At 31.6% G+C, this 23,007-nt stretch overlaps 1 protein-coding gene across 4 annotated transcripts in view; it reads left to right on the forward strand.

The window, feature by feature from the left end:
• The window catches only part of N (neurogenic locus Notch protein), a 237,499-nt gene that overhangs the window by 22,425 nt on the left and 192,067 nt on the right, over positions 1–23,007 (forward strand). For all 4 annotated transcript variants that reach the window (XM_014430838.2, XM_014430839.2, XM_024360766.2 and 1 more), the window contains exon 2: positions 15,727–15,805. In XM_014430838.2, the coding sequence (XP_014286324.1) occupies positions 15,727–15,805 (79 nt within the window). The remainder of the gene's footprint in view (positions 1–15,726; positions 15,806–23,007) is intronic.

The raw sequence follows: 23,007 nt of genomic DNA on the forward strand, positions 1-23,007 counted from the left end.
TTTGGCTATTTAGTTCGTTTCTTTTTAGAAGAAACACGATATAAAATTGCCTGGAAACATTTTGATGTCCATCCATACTGATGTCTTTTATTGCTATTCAGAACCATGCCATTTCAGAAAGTAAGTGATTAGTCACAAATTTAGGGACATTGAAAACGAAATCTTCTAATTTCATAACTATTCTAATAGCGATTTAATCACTAAGAAGAACTAGGTATAGTGTAGTCTATAACAGCCATAATTATATGGTTTAATTTATTAATAATATGCAAAACGTTAAATTTCACTTTTATTTTTAATCATCCTGTTGACATTATCAGACTGGATCTATCAAACTAGATGACATTTAAATCTCCGGAGGATTATGCATTATTTTTTGTAATATAATTAATGTTATAATCAAACCTTTTAGAAGTTTAAAATTATAACTAACCTATATTTTTTTAATGATTTATTTTTCTAGTCCCATCAACGTTTCGAGGCCTTGTTTCGTCATATTCATTATTTTCTAGTAATATTTCATAATTTTATTATTATTAACATTTGTAATAATACTATTAAAAATACTTAGTGCAATAGTATTTGTAACACTAATTCAACTACAAATAGTATATATTGTTACAATATATACATTATTGAATTGAATTAAAGGGTCAAGGGGGCAATACTTTGTAAGGAAGTACTGTTGCTTGACCAGCAGTAACACAAATAATAATTCTATTACAAATACTGTTCTCAATATTTATTATTATTACAATTTTTAACCTTATTGTAATTTCTAATATTTATGGAAATCATACACTTATAAATATATTGCCATTTTATCACATTTATTATAATTTTCTTAATGAATTTCATTCAATAAATAACTCTATTTCTTTCTTTAAGCTCATTTCTAAGTAATAGCTATAAAATATGTATGATTAGGTATTGCGGGTACTGTATACTCCCTGCCTTGCCCCATGTCAATTTTTAAGTTATCATTTTTTATTCGTTATTGTTTTTTTATTTTAACTTTTTTTCACTAGTTTATTCTGTACATATGGTATCACCAATTAGAGCTCTAAAACCTGCTACCCCGCATCTTGGCAGCTTATGTTGATAGTCATTAATAAACTAAGTATCTTAAATCCAAAATCGTTGTTAAAGTTTATTAATTTTAACTACGACGTTAAGAATTATGGCTATTAATAAATTATACATTAAAGGTTAAATAAATACGTTAAGAAAGAAGGTTGTAAGGGAGGAGGGGATTAGAATCGTGCTTAGGAAGGAACTCATGGTTTCTTGTCTAAAGGGGGTTGTCGAAGTCATAAGCTTCCCGGATTTTTTAAGAATATATTTTAAAGCTTAACTTAAGAATATTAAATCTGATGGATACATACCGATAACGATTAAACAGTTGCTAACGGTTCCATCATCCCCCAGTTTATCCTTCCCCTCCTGCTGTGCTCAAGGATTAAGCTGAGAAGACGAGGCGTGGCCAATTAGAATTCGCCAATCCTCCGCGGCTGTCCAGATGTTCCTGGAGGATTATGCCCTGGAGCAGGTAAACGAGATTAGGGGCCCAGATACAGGGGGAGAACGTTCTTCAGGAGATCAGCCAAGCGGATGGGTATTAGTGCGGTCCGCTCTCGTTGCGGATAATGAGATCTAATCTGGATTGGTTCTTTCTTAACTCGACCCAACAGTTTTTTACTATATATTTATGTAACAAAACACATAAATGTAAGAAGTAAAATATATCTTAATGTATTCGAGATATTATTAAGGCCTTAAGTGAGGAAGTAAAGTAGAGAAGAAGGTGAACGGAAATCTCCTATTGGACTTGAACTTAAATTCAGGGTCAAACTAACTAAGTATGGTTGCTATTATTTTAGTTTTTAATTGCTTTATTGTCTTAATATAATAATTAAATTATAGTCTTGATAGTATGTAAAAGAAATCGTCTGTATAGTTAGGTTGTAGACTTTCAGTAAATGCTCACATCTGCTTTACTAATGTCTAAGAGTTTACTACTTCATAAGTAAAAAAAAACTAAGAAAATCTCCGGTGAAAAAAGACAAAGAAAAAATATTTATGAAGCATAAAGAAAAGTCTATTGTGCAGAATGTTTTTCTTGCAAATTGAACCGAAAAAAAAACCAACTTTAATTTACATAGCAAAATTAAGCACAAGTAAAAAAAAACAAAAAAAAACGAAAATACGTGTTCTATTAAAAATATTGCATATTTGAATTAATACAAAAACATTTAACTAGCATCAAGTAATACATTTTTTAAGACTGGATTATTTAAAAAAATTCTTTTACCACGGGCACGAATATACCATTATATCGAAACGGTAAGAAAAATAATTTCTAACAGAACTGCCTACAATGGAAAGTTCATATTGATTCATAAATCTTGCCTCACAATAGGGTTTAAAAAACTTTAAAAAAAACAAAACAATTTTAGACGTTTCTTGACTCAACAGGTACATGTAGACAACTGAAACTTGGTGCAGGCACAATTATTGCAAATTGGCTGGAAGTAGATTCTTCGGATGTAAATATCGAGAGTTTCCATATCCATTCCATACTTTCTGTTTGTTAAAACATACGAATCTTAAATAGTGAGCCAGATACATCGATCAGGTGCCTATACCAGTATCTGCGACTTTTTCTTTGACGTCCTTCCAGAGCCTTGAACCTCCTGAAGAGCGGTAGGACGAGATCCCATAAGTATTCTCCAGCGAGTAGCCATGTCTCCGGCTGGGAGCTATGCGTCTCCTTAATATGGCTGCTCACGGCTACAGACGTGTTTCCAATTCACAAATCCTCCCACCTCCTCTTTGGTCTCCTTTATTCTGCCTATTCTTGTTGTCTCTTTCACTTAATTCCTTTTTTTCTTAAGTAGCATTGCTAAACATTATTCGTTTAATGCAAACTGTTCACTGAAGAACTATTGAATCATATATATTTTTTTGCTTATATTTAGTTGCAAATCTATCTACTGATGTCTTATATCCTCCATTTTGGTTGGTGTGAATAATCATTTTTAAATTACCGCTCAATATACTAACTCATATCAAAAGGTGGTTATATGGAATAACTCGATACTTCTGTTCAAGGATTCAGATCTCAAGTGATTTGCAAATGAATTTGTTATACTTCTAGATAATTGTGTCTTCACCACGTTTTAGTCATGTATGTGCATCTGATGAGTCTAGAAACTTATAAAACTGACAGCTATCCAACTATTTTTGGGAAACCGATTGCATTAATTGATGTGCTTAGTGCACGTTTAGTTGCGTGTGATTGCTATGAATTAGTTTCCTTTTTCCTTATTTAGACCTATAGTGACATAATTTTTCTTCAAAACTACGATCTGAGGATTTGTGAGTTTTGGTTAATAATGACATTGAAAATAATAGACAAAAAATAACAGACTACTCACCTTACGTAGGTTAGTAAAGTTGCTCATCGTTCCATTTAATTGTGTCTTTGATTGATTCCCCTTCCATCGATACCATCTTAGTGAGGTCCCTGTACCGATTCCTGAAGAAAAGCAACGGCTACGAAGAAACAACACATTAAGGCTTAAAAAGTCCTCAAGGATGGCTCTAGGCAGGAGATGGCGGGCTATAAAAGGTACTTCAATAATTGCAGGAGCCAGTTTTTACAGAGGTCGGGTGAAGCCTTGGGCGGCATCTTCTTGTACAAGATGTCTTCGCCAGGAAGTGGAGGAGGCTTTTATGGCTCCTGATCATTGGAACTATAGCAAAAGGCGGATCCCAACTTTCAGATAGAGCTGTAATTAAATTAACAATGATTTAAACACTTGAAGAGGCCACTACACAATTACCAAACCATGGTGTCATTTTTTGGGCACAAATAAAGGGCATTTTATTAACTTTTTACTTCATTTTATTAACAGCTTGCAATATCCCGATTTCGTTCAGTTAGTATTGTGTTAAAACTGCCAACAGATGAGTAGCCGTGTTTTTCGTGTTTCAATTAATAACCGAATTTTCCAATGTTGACTGATACCATTTTGGTGGTGGTTTTTGGAAATAAATGAAATAAAGATTGTTACAAGCACTAGTGATGTGTCCTCACCTTTGTGTTTAGTTTTGGCTTGTAACTGATAATAAATATTTATGCTATCCAAGTTTAAAATAATTAATGAATTTTCGCAACCTTCAGCACCAATAATTAAGTCCAGTTTGAGATTTTATGTTTTAAAATTCCATCAATTGGGTGGGTGCCTTTGAAATCATACCAATTAAATCTTATAACGGTATATTTTTGATGTTACAAAGCACAGAATTAGATTCATATAAATAGAATATGATGAATAACATTATAATAAAAGTTGTATTTAAAAGTTATTAGGGACCATTTCTATGAATCTTTGTCACCTTTGCTATTTACGTTCTTTTTCATTTCGCCTTTTTTTCATGTTATTCATTTTTATCTATCCACTTTTAATACTAAAAGGTAATACCCGATAAATGTCGGTCAATTTCCTTTCTAAAATACACAAGGGTGTGGATTCTGACACTTGTTACATTTTTCACCAAGTCTTTGATTTTTTAGATATTTAAATAATGGCAAATGTGTGTTCATATTTTAATTTTAAAAAATAGGATACAAGGCTTGTAGATCGAAATCTAGCTCAAAACTTACATGTTTGTTTCGGCATAATTATTAAATATCTAAACTAGTATTTTACTTTTTCTAGTAATTTACAAAATCTCCATGCATTTTTTATTATTATCTTTTACTAAAAAGTTTCAAAAAAATTATCATTTATTATAATATAAGTTGAAATAAAATATAATACAAACTAAAAAGCTGTACCACTCCGGTGACATGTTGTTAACGGATCTTCCGCCTGCCGTCCAGATAGGCCGTTAAATAGGAAGGATCTTGTTAACGATCCCTGACACACTCCTGCCCTCGCTCACCACTCACCACGTTCTGATTTCGAAAACGACTTCGATATGGTTTGGTTTATGTTTCTCTTTAATTATTATGATCTGTGATGTTATAATTATTCAGAGCTTTTTAACTGCTTATTTACATAAATCAATTAAGCTGAATTGATATTTAGATTTATTTATTTTTACCTCGTCGTATAATTAACTTTATATCTTCTAAACTGGACTCATTCATTTTAATCATCAAATACTATGTTTATAATTAGTATCTGATGTGAATACGAGAGAGTATGAAAAAATTATAAATAATTTAATATAATACATATATTTAATAATTATTAAGACATAATTTAGTAGTCAAATCTTAAAGGCCTCATCCAATTATATGTAAGTTGTAATATTCAATAGTATTACTTATTTTCCAGCCTGGCTCATTATGTTCCAAAATTATTTTTGTACCAACGGTAGATAGAAAAATAGAAAAAGTCTTGTGAAATGTAACTTAGGAAGAAACACTCATAACAAAGGGAAAAATCCCGGGAGCAATATCCATATTACAGCATTACAAGTGTTGTTTTAATGCCTATGAAATCCATTATAAATTAATGATTAGTAAATGTTTAACATAATATAAAACTACTCTAGACATTTTTCATTTACTAATTAACAAAATTTCAAACCTATTTCGTGTTTTGTCGCAACTTTTCGATTGTTCCTCAGTGCACATCAAAGGGTAGGAAGCTGACGCAATGGAAAAACTGATGCGAACTGGCGCACGGCTTGCGCACAAGGGAATATTACATTGGAGTCGATTCGCACGATATCTTCTTGCGCAACCCCTCGGTGCAATTTAACCCCCAGGGTAATTAATTGTCCCTTTAATAATCTCTAGAGAAAGTTATGAGGATCAATTAGTTTTTCATATGAGAACTAGGGTCGCGAAATGGTCCCGATTTTTTTTTTCATCTTTTTACTATCGTTTCTCATCGCATGTTACATAGCGAAAGTAGAAAAATCGGTATAATTAGTCGGTTAGTAATTATGTTGGTATAGCATTGTTGCATGGTATTTCGTCGATATTTCGCATACTATTTATATGTTTTGAAAACCTATACGTGACGAACATATTTCGTGATAAAGCTCTAAGTAAAAGTTATATAGTTCAACATGGGAAACTTAATATATCTTCTTCGTTAACCTTTCGACAGAAACATTTTTATTTCTTTTAGTAAATCCTTTCCGTAGAGTAAATGAAGAATAATAAATTGGAAGATTTCACTATTAATGTATTTTCTGAAAATATTATTTGTACCTTTTCTCCAAGATTTTGATGGCGCATATATCATTTTTATTTGGTCCTCCGAGAAATTAAAATTTTTTCTCCAACTTATTTTTGGATTTTATACTTCATTAGTGAATAGTCTAAAAATTATTATTTAATTATTACAAAACATTTGCCTGTTTTTAAATTCAATAATTAGCATTCACCAAGTCAACTTTTTTAAAATGTTTATATTCTCCTCTTTTATAGGCCTGTCTTAGTTACGTAATATATTCATTTAATTATGTATATAACTGTTGAAGTTTCATCATGAGGGCAGTTAATTTTTTTTACATAGTGCTATTAAAAAAATAATTTTGCAACTAGGGCTACCTGTTCATCCTACCATTATAATATCCTTCCCTTCGCAAATCCTTTTACTCCTAACTTTTTTTCCGTAACAGTTCTTTGTATTGGTGACCTTTTTTGTTGTACCTATTACTTGCTACCGTTTGCATTGTCTGAAGAACTCACCATAAAACTTGTAGGTTTAGTTTTGTTTCCTTGTGTATTGATATCGTGACCAACATTCATATGCAATACTATGACCTATGAAATGAGTTTTTTTTTTTTACAAAATAAAATATTTGTGTTATATTCAATTTAGTTTATATTGTTTGAACTTAAGCTAAGCTATTAATTTACCGAACAAGGAGAGTTCCTTTTATATATTTGTAAAGACATGTCCTGAACGCCATTGTGATATCCTTATGCAAATCATCCTTCGTGGAAGCCTCTATCAAATGCCTCTGTCATTAGAAGGAACCAGGCCCAATTAGATCATGACTCAGCATTATATAAGCAATGTCCGTGTTACATTTATTTATATGTTACTCAAGGAGAATTGTTAAGGCGTATGATATTTCTGTTTTGTACTTGTTGTTTATTTAACCATGACCTTTATAGCGGATTAGATATTAACACCTCATGGGAATGCCGTTAAAACCCTTAGTCATAGAAATATTACTATATTAACAAGTTTCTAAAGGTCGTGTTCATTTTCTAAGTTTGTTCTTAACGCCAACTCATCACTGGGGTAAGGATTTCTATACAATAATAAATTCGTAATATATATTCTAAAAAATAAGCATTTGTATGTTTATATTTTTTTCTACGTGTTTTTTTCTATGTTTTTCCAATATATATCACAAATGTATAATTGAAAAAGTAAGAAAATCCCCACTCAATTTATATATTCTTAATCTTGTATTCATTCCTATGTTCGCAATTACTAATAATAATATTTTTGTGATTAATAGTCAAAAACATTTTGTTGAAGAATAAAAAATTCGAAAACCGGTATAAAGTTGTATTAAAATCTTACCCGTCACACGTGGAACATAAAAAAAAATATTAATAACTATATTCAAAATGTTAAAGTTCTTAAAAATATATTTTTAATAAAACTTTGCTTAGTTGTCAGGTGCCTTCCACATTCTGTGACTTCTTGCAAGTACGTTTTGTCAAATGTTTCTATGCATGTCAAAATAAAAAAAAAAAAAACTGCATGAAAATATATAGGAAGTATATTAATCCATTTTCAGAAGTCTTGAGTGTATTTCGGATGTGGAAGGCACCCAACAAAGTTTTTTTTATTTTAAGGAAATCGCTCGTGTTACTGAAGTTAATTACGTTCAGTTGGTACAATCAAATTTGTAGGTAAACGTTCTCTCTATAAGGTAACGCAATGAGATTGAACTTATACACGTTTATACGAACATGAGACTTTAATTTTGTAATGCTATTGCAACCGCTAAAATATATACTCGTACACGGTAACCGGTTACAACATCGTTACCGTTATATAACGGGTCACTTGATACATTAACTTAATGCTTGTATTTATGGTTATTTATTCTATAACTTACCTAACGAATTCGTGTTTTTTTTTTTCTTTAATTCTAAATAAAACAAATTTATAGAATTTTCGATCGTAAATAATTTATAAAGTTATAAAGGAGAGAGATATCTGGAATTTATTCTCGGAGAAGGCGGATTTCTCGTCACGATTTCCGTAGTAGATATTAAATGAGTGTATTAATGTTTTAATTTAAAGTTGAGTTATTGTGGCGGATTTCAGTTATCTTCCCGAATCATGTTAAATATAAAACAAATTAATTAAACAGTCAATAAAAAAATATTTTACTCTTTTTTTATTATGATATTTCCAAATCTTTTTTCAATGGGGATTGTTTTATCTACAATATATTGTTAGTTGAGAAAACTTAATAAAATCGAACCCGTTTCGGTTTATATGTTCTTTTAAATGTTGTTTCAATTTAAAAATAATTAGTACATAGTCTATTATCTATTTTATTTCTTACTTAAGTAATATATTCATAACTTATCCTTTGACATTTTATTATTGTAATTTTATACTTTATTTATTTAAGAAAAATACTTAAGAAAAGACTGTTGTCATCTTAGAATCCTGCAGTAGTTAACAATATTTTTAGTTTTTTTTTTTTTTTAGTTCTGATAAGGTTCTATAACTTGGACCGAAACGTAAGCTTTAGATAAAATAGTTTTTCTTACTAGTCGATCAACCCAACCATTTTTCTTCAATTTTGTTTTAATTAGTTTAAAAACATTAACAAATCACATAATTATTACTAACCGCGTTAACTTTTTTTATATTTTCTGTATAAAATTGTATTGGTTACTCATCCAATTTCTTCTATTATTATTACAGTTTGTGTAAATATTTTATTTTTGAAGAAAGACAATTCGGGTCGCGGTTAAAAGTAGGTGTCTCAATAGCAATAAAAACTATTTATTTAAAACCTAAATTTCGACACTTGTTGTAGATTTTTATCAGAGATAAAAAAACAAGATACAAAAAATAAAAAATATTGTGCAATATAGTTAAAATAAATTTTTAAAAATATGACATAGTCAAAGACCGCCATCTTATGGTTCTGCCATAGTTAACAAAATTTTTAGTTTTTTTTTTAGTTCTGAAGACCTATATGGTGGGTCGAAACGTAGGTTTTAAATAAATAGTTTTTATTACTACTTAAATAACTTTTTTTTAACTGCTTCCGACCACCTTTTAATTTTATACGGACTAATAATCGAACTCATAATCTCATATTATACTTAAAAAAGTAACAAGTAAAATTTGGTGATTTTTATTTATTTAATATACTCCTCTAAAGTAGAATTTATATACTATGCATTCGTTCACTATATAAATAATTCCACATTAACTTCTAATGGCTATTTATGATGAGTCTGGAATTAAGCTATTTAATTTTATGTTAACAATGCCTATAATTTATTTCTTAAAGTAATTGAGATTCTAAAACAGAATCATAAGCTTAGCAATATTACTCACTTATAACCTACCACGACTCCCGGTAACGGTATATATTTTATCTGTATAATTAATAATTCTAATAGCAATTAAAATGTATTATATAACTACTTAAGGTTAGAGAACTATCTTTACAGCCCGTTAGAGAAATCGATCCAGATGTATCTATTCAAACGTGGCTCGTTACCTCCTTCATGTATATTCTACGAGGAAGGGGCCCTGATGAAGTCCTAATAGGAGGGGCCGGAGTCGTGCCGCTGGCCTGGGAATGGCCCGGGGCTAGCACGGAGCTCTCGGGGGCTCTGCCCCGCCGGTCTTCTGGGTGTCCGGGGTACCACTTCTACTGGGAAGTCGTTGCGTATTCCCCTGGTAGAAAGCAGGTACTGGAATTCCTAAGGCTTCCTCGGCCGATAGCTAACTGCTATAGTAGATGATTTATTTTTGATTAAAGGAAGTATTAAATTTCGCAGGCTGGAACTGGCTGTGGCCTGATATCCAGAGTATTAAGGCGCTCAAGGTTACATAGCGAATACATCGCAGTGCGTGAAAATAAGTTCAACGCACTAAAATGAATTATTATATTTATTATTAATAATTCAAAAATAAACATTCTAATGTTAATTCCCGTATATTATTTATTTTAATTTTTTAATCCTCTACTATGAAGCAATTTTGGTAAAATTTTGACTCATTTTGGTTAGAATTTTATGTTAAAAAAACGAAACGTTTGTTGTTATGTTATAAATAAGAAAATCATGTCCTCGCATGTTAATCCTTTGCGTAGATATTGAGTCCACCTAAATCCTGTCCGTATCGTGGCACTGGAGAAAGACTATAACAATTTTTAATTAGTATAACTTCAAAGCTTTTAGTAGAGGTTCAACTTTTATTACATGAGTGACTCGGGGAAAAATACGGTTAACGTGTTAATTATGTTTTAGTGGGCAGGTATATTTTCTTAGGCTTCTTATTCCATATTTCCCGAAGCTAATATCATCTCTCTGTTAGTTCGAGCGTGAGGGTTATATACTTTTAGTGAGTAATTTTCTCTATTTTCTGCACCCGGCCATCATGTTTATACTGATTCGTTTTAGATTAAAAACTAGTTCTTTTTACAGAACTTTTAAAATTAAAAGAACGCTTTGAGATAAGTGAATCCATCCAGGTAGATCAGTTACAGCAAAGAATTAAGACATCCATTTTTGGGACATTTTGATATTGTATGACTTAAAAAAATATAAAATTTTGTGAGTGATCCATTTTTTTTTTTAATTTTACGTAATTATAATTCATTAAGCTTTCAGAAATATTTTTCTCAGCGCTAAAAAGTAAATTTAAAAAAATTAGTTGCCTTTTCTCTAACGGCTATATTATGCGGTAGAACCGACACTTAGTCAAGCAGAAAAGAGCTTAGAACACTCAGGTCTAAATATTCCTGAGGAAGATATATTGGTGAAGGTAGATTGTACGAGACGGGCCTGATTACCCCTTAAGCACTCCTGTTCGGCGAAGAAGTAATTTCCAGGAGTCGTTAGAAATGTATCAAGGGATCCGCTATCCTGTGAGAAGAGCATCCTATACGGCTCGCAATTAGATCTGTTCAAACAACAAGATGGAAGTGTTAACGAGAGACTTTAACGAATTTTTAATGGAGCGTCGTTAGGAGAGGCGTTCTGGCAGATCCTTGTTTTAACGGTTCTGTATCCGTGCCTTACCGATTTAAGGATTCAAGGAGATTTGTAATTCTTTATAATTATTATGATTAAAAATAATATAATAATATTATGTCGATATATGTACAAATAATGTCTTAGACAAAGCAGATATATCACTGTTCTGGTCCCTCCACTCCTAAGCCTATTTAGGTGGATTTTCCAGGCTTTTCTGTGTTTTCTATTTTATAGTTATAAATGCAAGAACCCTTAACATTTTTTATAGAAGTTTTCATTCTAAAACTGTATATTATTGTATCATGTTTGTTAGTAGTTTCCCAACTATTTGGTTGTGGATGTATACAAGTGATGGGTCGAGTGACCCTCGTCAAACTTCAGAGCTTACCTGTGATTTATTTTACAGGCCGCTGGCACCTTTTCCCAAAAATATCCTTACCCATGTACTTGGAATACCTGTTATACCTGAGTCTGAAGTGTTTCTGTAATGAGAGGTGGAGTTTTTTTGACACGATGGTTGGAAAACGTCATAACAATTTTGTCTAAAATGATTTAGTGGCGTGTTTAAAAACAAATCTTTAAAATTCAACTTCTTTTGTTTAGTTTGCCTTAACTGATCTGGGACCCTATTCAAAAGATCAAATATATTAAACAAAAGATATATTTTTAATTATCTATCTATTTTAATGAATCTAGGTGTTAAAATAGGTTGAGTTTTGTTATAGATGTACAACATTTTAAAATCAACACAATTCTTTCACAAGAGGATTGGTTTTTCTGATTAGATATCGCCACCGACGGTGGTAACATTTGTATAAATCAGAATTTCTAAATGTTCTAAATTGTATATGACGCTTGAGAGGCATCAAAATGAATTTAGTCAATTTTCTGACAAAAAACCTTCTTCACCAGTGTTGTGAATGATTTTTGTATTGGAGCTCCACTAAACCATCAAATTCCTCCCGAATCCAATCATTACAGTCCAAAATACTTTGTAAAATCCTTAACGCTTCTTACTTTGTCACAAATCAAGTCATCCATCATGACCTCAATGTCCCATATGTTGCCGATTTGGCCAAAACCAGATACCATTCCTTCCATGGAAAACTTCCCAACCAACCAAATCCACATGTTTCTAACCTGGCTTCTCCTTCATTACCTAATAATCCTCCTTGGCATCTGAAAATAAGATGGCCTCGAGATTTTCTCCTCTAGAAATATTATTGGAGTTCTATCAATGGGTAGATTCTCCACATGTTTGTATCATGTCACTATTTCACCTACAGCAAATTTACTTGTACATATTTTGTACAGTTGTAAATAACAATAAATAAATGATTAAAAAAAACACAAACAAGATATTTCGGATCATATTACTTTCTGTCATTGACTTCAGAACTTGGAATTTTGGTTCATTATATATTTATTTCATTTGGCTAAAATTTTAGTGAATTTACTTAGGGCTAGTGGAAGTGGATAGTAACTGTTATCCCAAAGCTATTGGTTATAGTGTCAAGGATCAAATTAATATTTGATAATATTGGAGATCATTGGAAGAGGAGCTGTTTTAATTATTGATTTCTCTTAATTTTCTAATTATTTCATTGTTGTAACCCTTTCACCCCATACAATATAAGTAAAACTGCTCTTTGTGTTGTATTTATTTTTAATGGCAGTTGACTATTACTTCTGTACGATCAAACTAGGTTGTACTGTTATTGTTCATTTTTAGTAGCACAAGAACCTATATCTTTTATATGAACTCGAAAAAAACAAAACAAAAGACAACAACAACATAGTGATAGTGAAATTAAATGGAGGATATGAGGAATATAGAGTTTTAGATTTATACAAAGGTTCGATACAGTACAGTACTAACGAATCCTTTTATTGTTTGACACCAGCATTAAAGGATTGTACATTAGATATCAATGTATCAGATTGAGTTTTTGATGGATCTAACCCGGTTGGACATCCTGAGACGGGACAATCGTTCATCTGCATATAGCATTGACTGGGATAATGGGGCGCATCACTTGTCACTGAATCAGATCCCGTGTTCCCCCCTGGCCAGATGGGCGGGGGTGAATGTGTGTCCTGATGAGTACGATAAAAAGTGGCAGCTGCACTGGGCATATTGTCCCGGGGGCACCTGCCATACAGATTTCTGGAGGACCTTCTCTGTTCGTCTGGACTATCTATCTTCGAGATCTGGAGAGCTGTTTCTATCTGAGATTCTATTGAGTCAGCAATAGTTGGGGATAAGAACATAAAAATGAAATAAGTCATACAAAAATATATATAAAATGATGACTTGTCAAATAGAAACTGTAACTGGGTTCGAATTTTTAAAAAACCTTGTTTTTTATTCTTCAAATAGTTGTAATTAATTATCAATATAAAAATTACAAGACCATATTAACGCAAACCAGCGATAACAAATCTCAAAGCTCGGATCAATATACTTGCCACCAAACAAAGCAACAAACTTATCTGTCAACACCCTTCTGTATTTCATATTTCCCACTTGCCTTGAATCAAACACATACAAGTATTTGACTTAGGAAGTATGAGGGGCTGATTAAAAAAAATAATAAAGTTTTACTAAATTAATACTTAAGATCATCTTTTTATATTAATTTACGTACTTTATATTAATTATTAAGTGATGTACATTGGGAGAACCAGGTATCTTCAGCACCATATTTATCTCTAATTAACAATTTCAGTATAATGTAGATTTTAAGCTTTATGTATTTAACTTTGTATATTTGAATCATTTTTAAAAATATCAGTAAAAAACAGTAACAATTATGTTGATGTAGAAAACAAATTAATAATTATGTTAAAATAAGTTTAATACAAAACGAACTTATAAATAATAAGAAAAATTAAGGTTCTAGTTTATTTGGAGTAGGCCATAAATTGTATACTAAACTTATATTTTAAATAATTAACTTTAGCTCTATAAGTTCCCCCAATGCTTAAATTTTTCTATGTTATAATTATCGAAAAGTAAAGAAAAAAAAATTCAAGAGGTTACTTGTTTGCTTTTATTAAAAATTGTGTAATTTATCGACCTCTCACAAAATTATCAGGCGTTAGATCGATACATTACTGACCGACTTCTGTTGCTAACTAATTCAAATAATTGAAAAATTCTGTTGGTCCTGTTTAAATTAAATAATTGTATACTATTACTATGGAGGAATTGATTTCGTTACGCCTGTAGATGTGTAATACTTGACATTTAGCTTTTCACTTTTACAGTTATTTTCCGCAATATTTGTAGATTATATAACTTTTCATAACGTGTAAAGTGTTCGATCTCATTTTTTAAAATATTGTTCGATACTTAATGTAACTTTAAATGTATAAATAATCGAAATTATTTTAATATTCTTCAAAAATTAAAATTCTATTGGTCTTGTCTTATTTTTAAATTATCAGCACTCCTAATTATTATTTTATCTTCCGTTAACTGGTTCTTTCTTTACTTCTAGTTTAACATACCTTATATTAAAAAAAAAATATTAATTGAAAATATTTTCTATTAGAAGAAAGAGTAAATAACCTTAATATATCATTACTGTATCATATACGTTTGAAAAATCTACCACTAAGAATATATTTTAGAAATTTTTTAAAATAAAGTTGTGCATTCTAAATTTTTTAAACATTAAATTTTTTTTACCAAAGAATACTTCTTCAAACCTATAACATATTTTTTTAAGTATTTTATTTTATGATATGTAAATATCTACGTTCATTTGTATAGATTAAAATTTCTATTTATTAAATTATTTCAAGTAAAATTTATTAAAAATTTTCAAGTTTATATGTTGAGATTATAAAAATGTAACAGATAAAATTTATGTATTATGTGAAATATAATATCGAAATAACAAAAAAAATTATCAATTTTTATGAATTTGAATTATGGAATGTTTTGTATTTTTATATAATTTTTTTTTTCTCTACTCTGATTTGAATAAAGTGGTTATTTGCTGTTCAGTATACAGCAGTATTTCAGTTAAAGTATTTAACAGTCGTAATTCTTTCTCATTATTCATATTGAAAGCATTCTTGGAGCAAGTCTTTGATTGATTGTTTTATTTTGTGACCCGTCTGCAGACGGAGCTGTGTGAAATACAAAATGTGTTATCGTGCTAAAAAGTTTGACTCGAATTTTGAGTGGAATAGCCCTTTATGCTACCATGCTCAATGTTCTTAAGGGTTATCCCTTATAGTGGTAAAGAAAGGTTTCCTTTGGTAGAGTGTGGTCTCGACTATGTTTTATCACTTTTTGTTTATTGATAAACCCAGATTTCCTGGCTAGTATTTTATTTTTTATCACTCTCGAATATTAATTTGCACGTATTTAAATTTAAGAATAGTTTACTATTTTTATAAAAAAAATTGTTTACAGTGTTATTCTTGATTAATTTGTTAATTTCTATTTATTCGTTATAATTATTTATTTATTCTTGTTGCAGGTTTTCTGTCTTGCTCACCGAACCCGTGTAAGAATGGCGGTGCCTGCGTCTCTACAGCCAGGGGTGACTCCTATTGCAAGTAAGTACAGTCAGTTTCAAAATTGCATGAATAATACATCTTTCAAGAGATGCTTATCTGTTTATAAATATATATCGGTCGTTAATCTCTCGAGTCCTATTTCTTTTCCCATTCCGTGCCTTCGCGCTTTTCACTCTTGTAATTCGATTTATATTCTGTGAGGGAATTGAAATAGATATGAAAAAGAAAGATGACTTATATCCTTACAGAGCTAATGAAGAATTACAACCTACTCGCTGTGAGGTCTTTAAACCGCGTTGTTACTCTTTAATACATTTACATTCGCTTCGCCATTATAATATTCTATCTGGAACGTTTTTATATTATTTTGTAATTAAAATGGTTATTTTCACTATTTCAATTAACTTAATTAAGTGGATTATTAATTAATAAAGAAAAAATCTTTTGAGGCAGATTAAGCACACATTTTTAAATATAAAATTATATAAATAAAAAAGTTTTTAGTTAATTTTTAAAATCTATTATTCCATTAACTAAATTACTTGTACATTAAAAAAGACACTGTGCAAAAAAGTCACTTTTTTTTGTTAACCATATTTCAGTTTGAGGAACTGAAAGATCATATGAGGCTTTAATTGTCTTTAATTTTTTTTGTCTTAAAGTTTTATTGTTCGATTTTTTTTATTTTTGACTGGGGTGAAGATGAAAATGTTTGAAAAAGGTTAATAGACTAGGCTGAAACTTTACAAAAAATTGAAATTCCTTTAACACAGACTTTGACGTTTGTGTTATATATATAAATGTTATTTTTTTCGGTGAAGGTATATTTATTTAATAATTAATGACAAGATTATTTCACCATAATTTTTATTTATAATCGAGATGTCCGACCTTGTGGCTATCAAGCCATCATCAACACAAATTCAGAAATGTATGATTCTATGACATCAAATTTGAAAAAAAAAATTGATTATGTGTAGTTCACAATACATATTTCACATTTTATTTTTTGTAATAAATTAGATCAATATACTACAAAATTAGATGTAAGTGAAATACACACAATCAATGCCAAATTAATTTATTCTGTATCTATGTCATAAAATTAAATTTTTTGAATTTTTATAGTGTTCCTGATCATGGCGTGATTGTAAATTAAAATTATGGTGAACAAATTTTGCATTGAATTATTATATAATTTTGTATTAAAAAGGTTAGACTAAGTGCGGTTCTTAAGCTTTTTCCTTAGGATTTTTTATTAATATTTGAATCTAAAAAATTATAATAAAGTTATTTGTAATCAATTAATTTTATTTTTTCTAGCATAAAAAATATGTATGCAATGCTTAGGTAAGATTCTTTAGAAGTATTCTTTATCATATTAAACTTGTCTATACGTAGGTCGTTAGTTATATTTTATTATCTCTTCATCATATGGAATGCACACCATATCTTGTTCGAATCATAACTTCATTGCGTGGTTTATTTATAAAAAAGCCTTCCGGTTATGAAGGGAACACAATGAAGAAAATGAACTAGATCTCATTCACAGAAGAAACGAAGATATGAAGCAGAAGAAGAAATCAACAGTAGAAAAAGAATAAAAAATCGTACACGCAATAACACATGCCTGCCATTAGACGACAGCAGATGTCATTGCTCAGCCTAATTCTTCGGCGGTAAGAAAAAGACAGAAATTATTCTTGTCCCGTGGGAACAGGATTTCTTCATGAGCCTCCGGAGTCTGTTTCAAATGTGTATCATCGAGCCATCTTTAAATACACGCTTCAGTATCCTTTGTACTTTAAGGATGGTCCTTGTTTATTTTCTGGGCCATCGCCTATCCTTCTGGGCCATTGTTGTTTCGCTGGTATCTTTTGGGTGATGATATGGTTCTAGAATTTTAGTTGGTGAGAAACGGATCTAGTAAAACTATCGAAACCAAGAAAACTTCTGGTTGGATATAAACGGGTGGTTTCAATTTGAGCCATATATACTTTCCGTAGGGTAGTAGGCTTGTCGCAAAGTAATCCCAGTTAATAATACACTCTATAGAATACGTCCAGTAAAAATAAAAATCTTTTTAAGTTGTGCCATTACGAAAAGAATTTATAAAATGTGAAAAAATACATATACAAATAAGACAAAAGACAAGTAATGTGTTTATTAGATACGGATGGCATTGGTCGTGTATTGTAAACAGATTGCCTATTTGTTTTGTTTTGACTCGTCTTCCCTCAATCAGAGTTATGCAGCTGCTTACTTGATCTCGTATGCTGTCCTCCTTACAAGTCTATTCTATATTTACTATTCCGCTTAAAGATTACTTAAATATTTACAAGTGAAGCTATAAAAGTGGATAATCTCCGCAAATAGTACATAAACTTTCCGCATAGACGCCTAGTGAGAAGCCACAGCCGCGGCCCATCTGATCGAGATACAGATGGCGGAAGGCGCGGCCTCCTTGATTAGATATTACTGCACCTGTGACGTCACCATCCACCTGATTCCCACGAGTCAACTTGTATTTTCTCCCCAGGATATCTCCTGACAAATCTTGTTTATTTTATTGATGTTTCAACTTCATGAATTTTGTATAATGAATTGACCTTAGCCTGTTATATAAATTTTCTTTTATTAGTTTCCCATTATGTTCTCCTTTCTTTCTTGATGAGGAATAATTTCTTGATTGAATATATACGCGTTGCACGTCCCTGTAATCCATGACTGACCCTAAACCAAACAGCGCGATCGGCACACTCCATCTCGTACTAATAGCTACAGATGCTCGTCCACCCTAAGCGCGGAGGGTGCGCAAAGTGGATTTAGGGGGTGTGTGTTTACAGCGCGTTCCCACGTGCGCACATGGTACCAACGACCACGCGACTCAGCGTTAAAGTCTGCAGCAGGCAATTATGGTTGTTTGGTTTAGGCCACGTCCATTAAAGGCCATTTAATTCGGTCAGTTGTCAGTGGTTTACATACAGACAGCTTGTGGTGTGATTTTGTGATATTACCTGCTCACTATTTAATAAATATTTTATTTGCAATACTTTATGATTAAATTATGCTGCTTTAAACAAATGAGGAGCTCCAAATTAAAATACCTTTTTCTATTTTTAATTTTGTCAAGCGAACATTTTTTTATTCAAAGCTGTCAAATTCAGTAATAATGATTATGTTACAATGTATTTTATATTTTTTTAGTGATTTGTCTTTTGTTTATCCTCATAAAATTCTGTTTCTTTCGTTGTTCTGCCCTTCCAACTTATTGTTCTGTATTTTATCTGTTTTTGTTTTTTTTTAATTTTATTTTAATTTCTTAGGAAACTTATTTCAACATTTTGATTTACTATTTAAGATTATGTATCCATTGGCTATTGATAGATTTATTTTACACTTCTATGGATGTATCTTCTAGTTCACAACGACATACAAATTCAGTGATGGAATCAACCTGGAGTGTCCTCCGTTGCTCAGGAAATACTGGAACGCTAAGTCATGGACACCTCACCGGGTTCCAAGCCGTCTTGGTTTCTTTGTCACAAGAGGTCCTCCCGGAATACTAATGCATGATCTCACCCTCTTTCTCAAGAGAGGAAGATTTATTTAGGTTTAAGGAGAGTGATCCAGATTTAAAATCAAATTATTATGTAGATGGAGGCTAGAATTAGTCTATCAATAAAAAATAAATAAATGAAATTTGATTGTATATTTTCAGTGATACATAATTATATTATAAATAAATAGAATCTGAATAGGATGGAGTGGTGCAAGTAGTATTTGTTGAGATTTATTATAGTTATCACTAATAACACATAGATCATTCCTTCAGTATTGTATATATATGTGTGTATGTATAAGTATGTACATATGTATGTGGCAGTGGATAGGTTAGGCATTGTGCTATTAATTCCAAGGATATGTGTTTGAATCCGGCTTTGGCAGATAGTTCGGGAGCTCTCCCGGAGCCACCCAGCCGAGAAACCCTATACGAGGATACCCACCCAGCCACCCTAATCTTAATTGGTTAAAAACCTTGCACAACCGTTGGTGTAGTACCAGTACTTCCTTACAAAATACTACACTTCTGATACTTCATGGATTGTATTGGTACATTTTTATTTTTTTTATGTATATCATGTTTTGCGTGATAATATTGTATCCTTAACTGTTTCTAAAATTGTTTGCCTCTATGTTTTCATTGTTTTTTTAATGCAAACCATCTTTGCATTTGTCACACTATACACTACAAAGAAAAGAAATTTAGTTATAATGAGGCAACTGAGAAAACTTACTGTGAATGTTTTCCTTACAAGGAACTTGAATGCCACCATTTTTAAATGACTTCCCGGGAGTACCATGACTGCATTTACTCTACTCCTTCATAATTATTCTTAAAGGTATATATGCATGTTACAGGTTGCTTATTTGCTTTTTATGTATATAAAATATGAATATTTCTACTAATTTCTAGTTATATGTAAACTATTGATCTTTAGAATGCAATTTATTGAACCATAGTTTGTATAACAATTGTTTTTAGTTCCGATTCAATGCATATCGAATCTGTTTGAAGCTTATCTTTTGTAGACGTTGCTCATCCGAGACAAGACAAACACAAAAGGCCCTACCTTAGCCCTGATATAATTCGTTACTGTTTTATTGTTGGCCCTAATCTGAATAGATCCTCCACGGCCTTTCTTTTTCCCAGGAGACTGTTTGCTCCTCAGGAGTTTTTCCTGTGGATCCTCTCCAGGGGACGGTAGGTCACGGTCTTCGGTAGCCCCTGTCGATAATGCCCTAATATCCATAGGTAACTGGAAAAAAACGCCGTTCCAGGACAGGTCTTTTGTTATTAGAAGGGATAATGGACAAGAACTGTGTCCTGAGAAGAGGGTATTAACATATTGATTGCTTCGGGAATTAGTTGAAGGAGTGGGAGCTCATTTTAATTTACAATCCGCTCCGCTCTGGGACAATGGATGTCTTAAAAAAAATAAGAAAAAATTACTGGAATCGCCTGGAGGCAGTAGTTCTCATGATGTATATATTTGTCTTGTTTTTGACATGCTGTTATATTCTTTATTGTCGCATCAATATAGTAAATTAAATTTTAAAATCATTAGTAGTTTTTTTTCGTTTATTAAATGTTTTTCAAGAAGGGACTATATTTTGTAAAGCTTTATCATAAGTTCAGAACAAATTTCACTTTGCAAACGACTGTTCTTTACACTTAGCTATCATGCCCATCCAAAAATCTAAAAAAAAATTGAATCATTCAAAATTTGATGTGAAGGAGGGTACTGAAAATGTCCTCCCCATGCCCCACGTTCTCAGTAACCCTTCCCTTCAAATTTTTAGTGATCCAATTTCAGAATTTTTTTAAAAATCTATCATTCTTGACCTCACAATCTGAACGTCCATTTTTGATTTTAATGTCTATCCAATTGACTTTTATAGTTTTCTTTTATTTCCATTCAAGCAAGGGTCTCAAGGGATATTTGCTATAGTCCCTGCACTAGCTTTAGTCGCCACTGATTTCAGTTTACCCTCGTATTTATTTTTTTCTTATGGAACTATCCTGAAGTAAAGATGTGAGATCGGATATAACACTTCCTGGAGCGCGTTGACAACCCCTCGATAAATAGAACGGGTTTGGACACGGTGGCCTCTCAGTGGCCTGAGAACGGGGACGGAGGTGGCGAAGAGTGTGGTAAAAACCTGCGGGGATTGTCCAAGCTGACACAAAGGCCATGATTACCGATCCTCCACGGTAGGTCTAGGCTATGCAGATCATCCTTTGTACCTTCCACTTCTAATCTAATAAACTCTTTCTCATAACACGGCAGTCTTCCACCTTTCTCTACTCTTCTATGGCTCTTCTATCTGAGGGAGAAAAATGTATCCCTTATAAGAAATCGTTCTCCGATATACGGCTGGACTTGGTCTGAATTTGATACTGGCTATCGCAGATAATTATTTATTCTGTTGAATAACCGTAATTCGACCTTGGAGTCGGGAGACGCGCCTATGCCACACCAAGCCTCTAAAAAATGAAAACCTTTTAATTGAGAGAAAAACCTAGAGGCTGAACGTGATTTCTGAATAATACTGATTCGATGATCTAGAAATAGTACTTGCTTACACACTACGGAACCCAAGACTATGGGTTGTTGTAATAAAGGTTAAAATAATTATAGAAAATTACAGGAATGAAGCGATAATTTCTTTTAAATAACTGAATTATGTTAATCATTACTGATATTGTGAAAATCATGAAGGGACATGATTATGCATATCTCACAAATATAATTGGTTATAAGGTATTAGGGTATAAAGTAATTAACATATAAAGATGTATGTAAAGTTCAGATTGGAATTTACATTCATAAACTTTTTTTTTATTGTGGGACAACTCCCTTTTAAATAATAGCATGTATTTTCCCATTTCTTATTAATTTCCCTTAACAGTCAAATTACTGATTAAGTTTTCTTCATGTCTTTTTTATATCTTTTTAAAATTTAACGGTGTGAATGAATATAGGAGAATGTTGAAGGGGCAGACACTCTGGATTGTTTTTGAAAATTATTAAAATCACTTACAAGAATATCACTTTAAACCTTCTCCGGCACAAAATCACGTTAAGACACACAAATCTGTATATTTAGAAGATGGGATCAGGCTTGCATAAGCTAATGGTCGGAGGTGAGTGCAGTGACTTGCACTTAGATGCATCCAGCGACTTCATTAAAAGTAACGGAGAAGAGTTAACTAGTAGAGGTTAGAGGTATAATAAATGGCATGGGTAATTGCTACTAGCAACAGGCATTATGGCAATCACATCCCATCGCTCCTATTTCAATCTACAGTCGTATTAATTTTACAGAATTAGTTTACCGTTAGACTGGGGTGTCTCGAGAGGAGGATGCATTTCCTTCGTAATAATAAAAAAAGGATAGAAGAATATTAAAACAGCAGCCATTACGTTCGGATAATTGATAAATTCTTAAGAAAATATAGGAAAAATATATATATATATTTGAAAAGAATATGGTCCGGGTGCGGTCAAGAAAAACTCAAATAGTAGAAATATACTAATTTAATGAGCCAACGTTTCGCCCCACGTTGCAGGGCTTCTTCAGGGCTAAAAAAGATACAAACACATAATTACAAAAGGAAAACAAAAACCTAAGTGCAAAATAACAGGGGTATAAAATGTAAAAAAGTAAGATATAAT

This window comes from Halyomorpha halys, unplaced genomic scaffold (assembly GCF_000696795.3).
Source record: "Halyomorpha halys isolate HHAL.00 unplaced genomic scaffold, Hhal_1.1 Scaffold916.1, whole genome shotgun sequence".
NCBI classification, from domain to species: domain Eukaryota; kingdom Metazoa; phylum Arthropoda; class Insecta; order Hemiptera; family Pentatomidae; genus Halyomorpha; species Halyomorpha halys.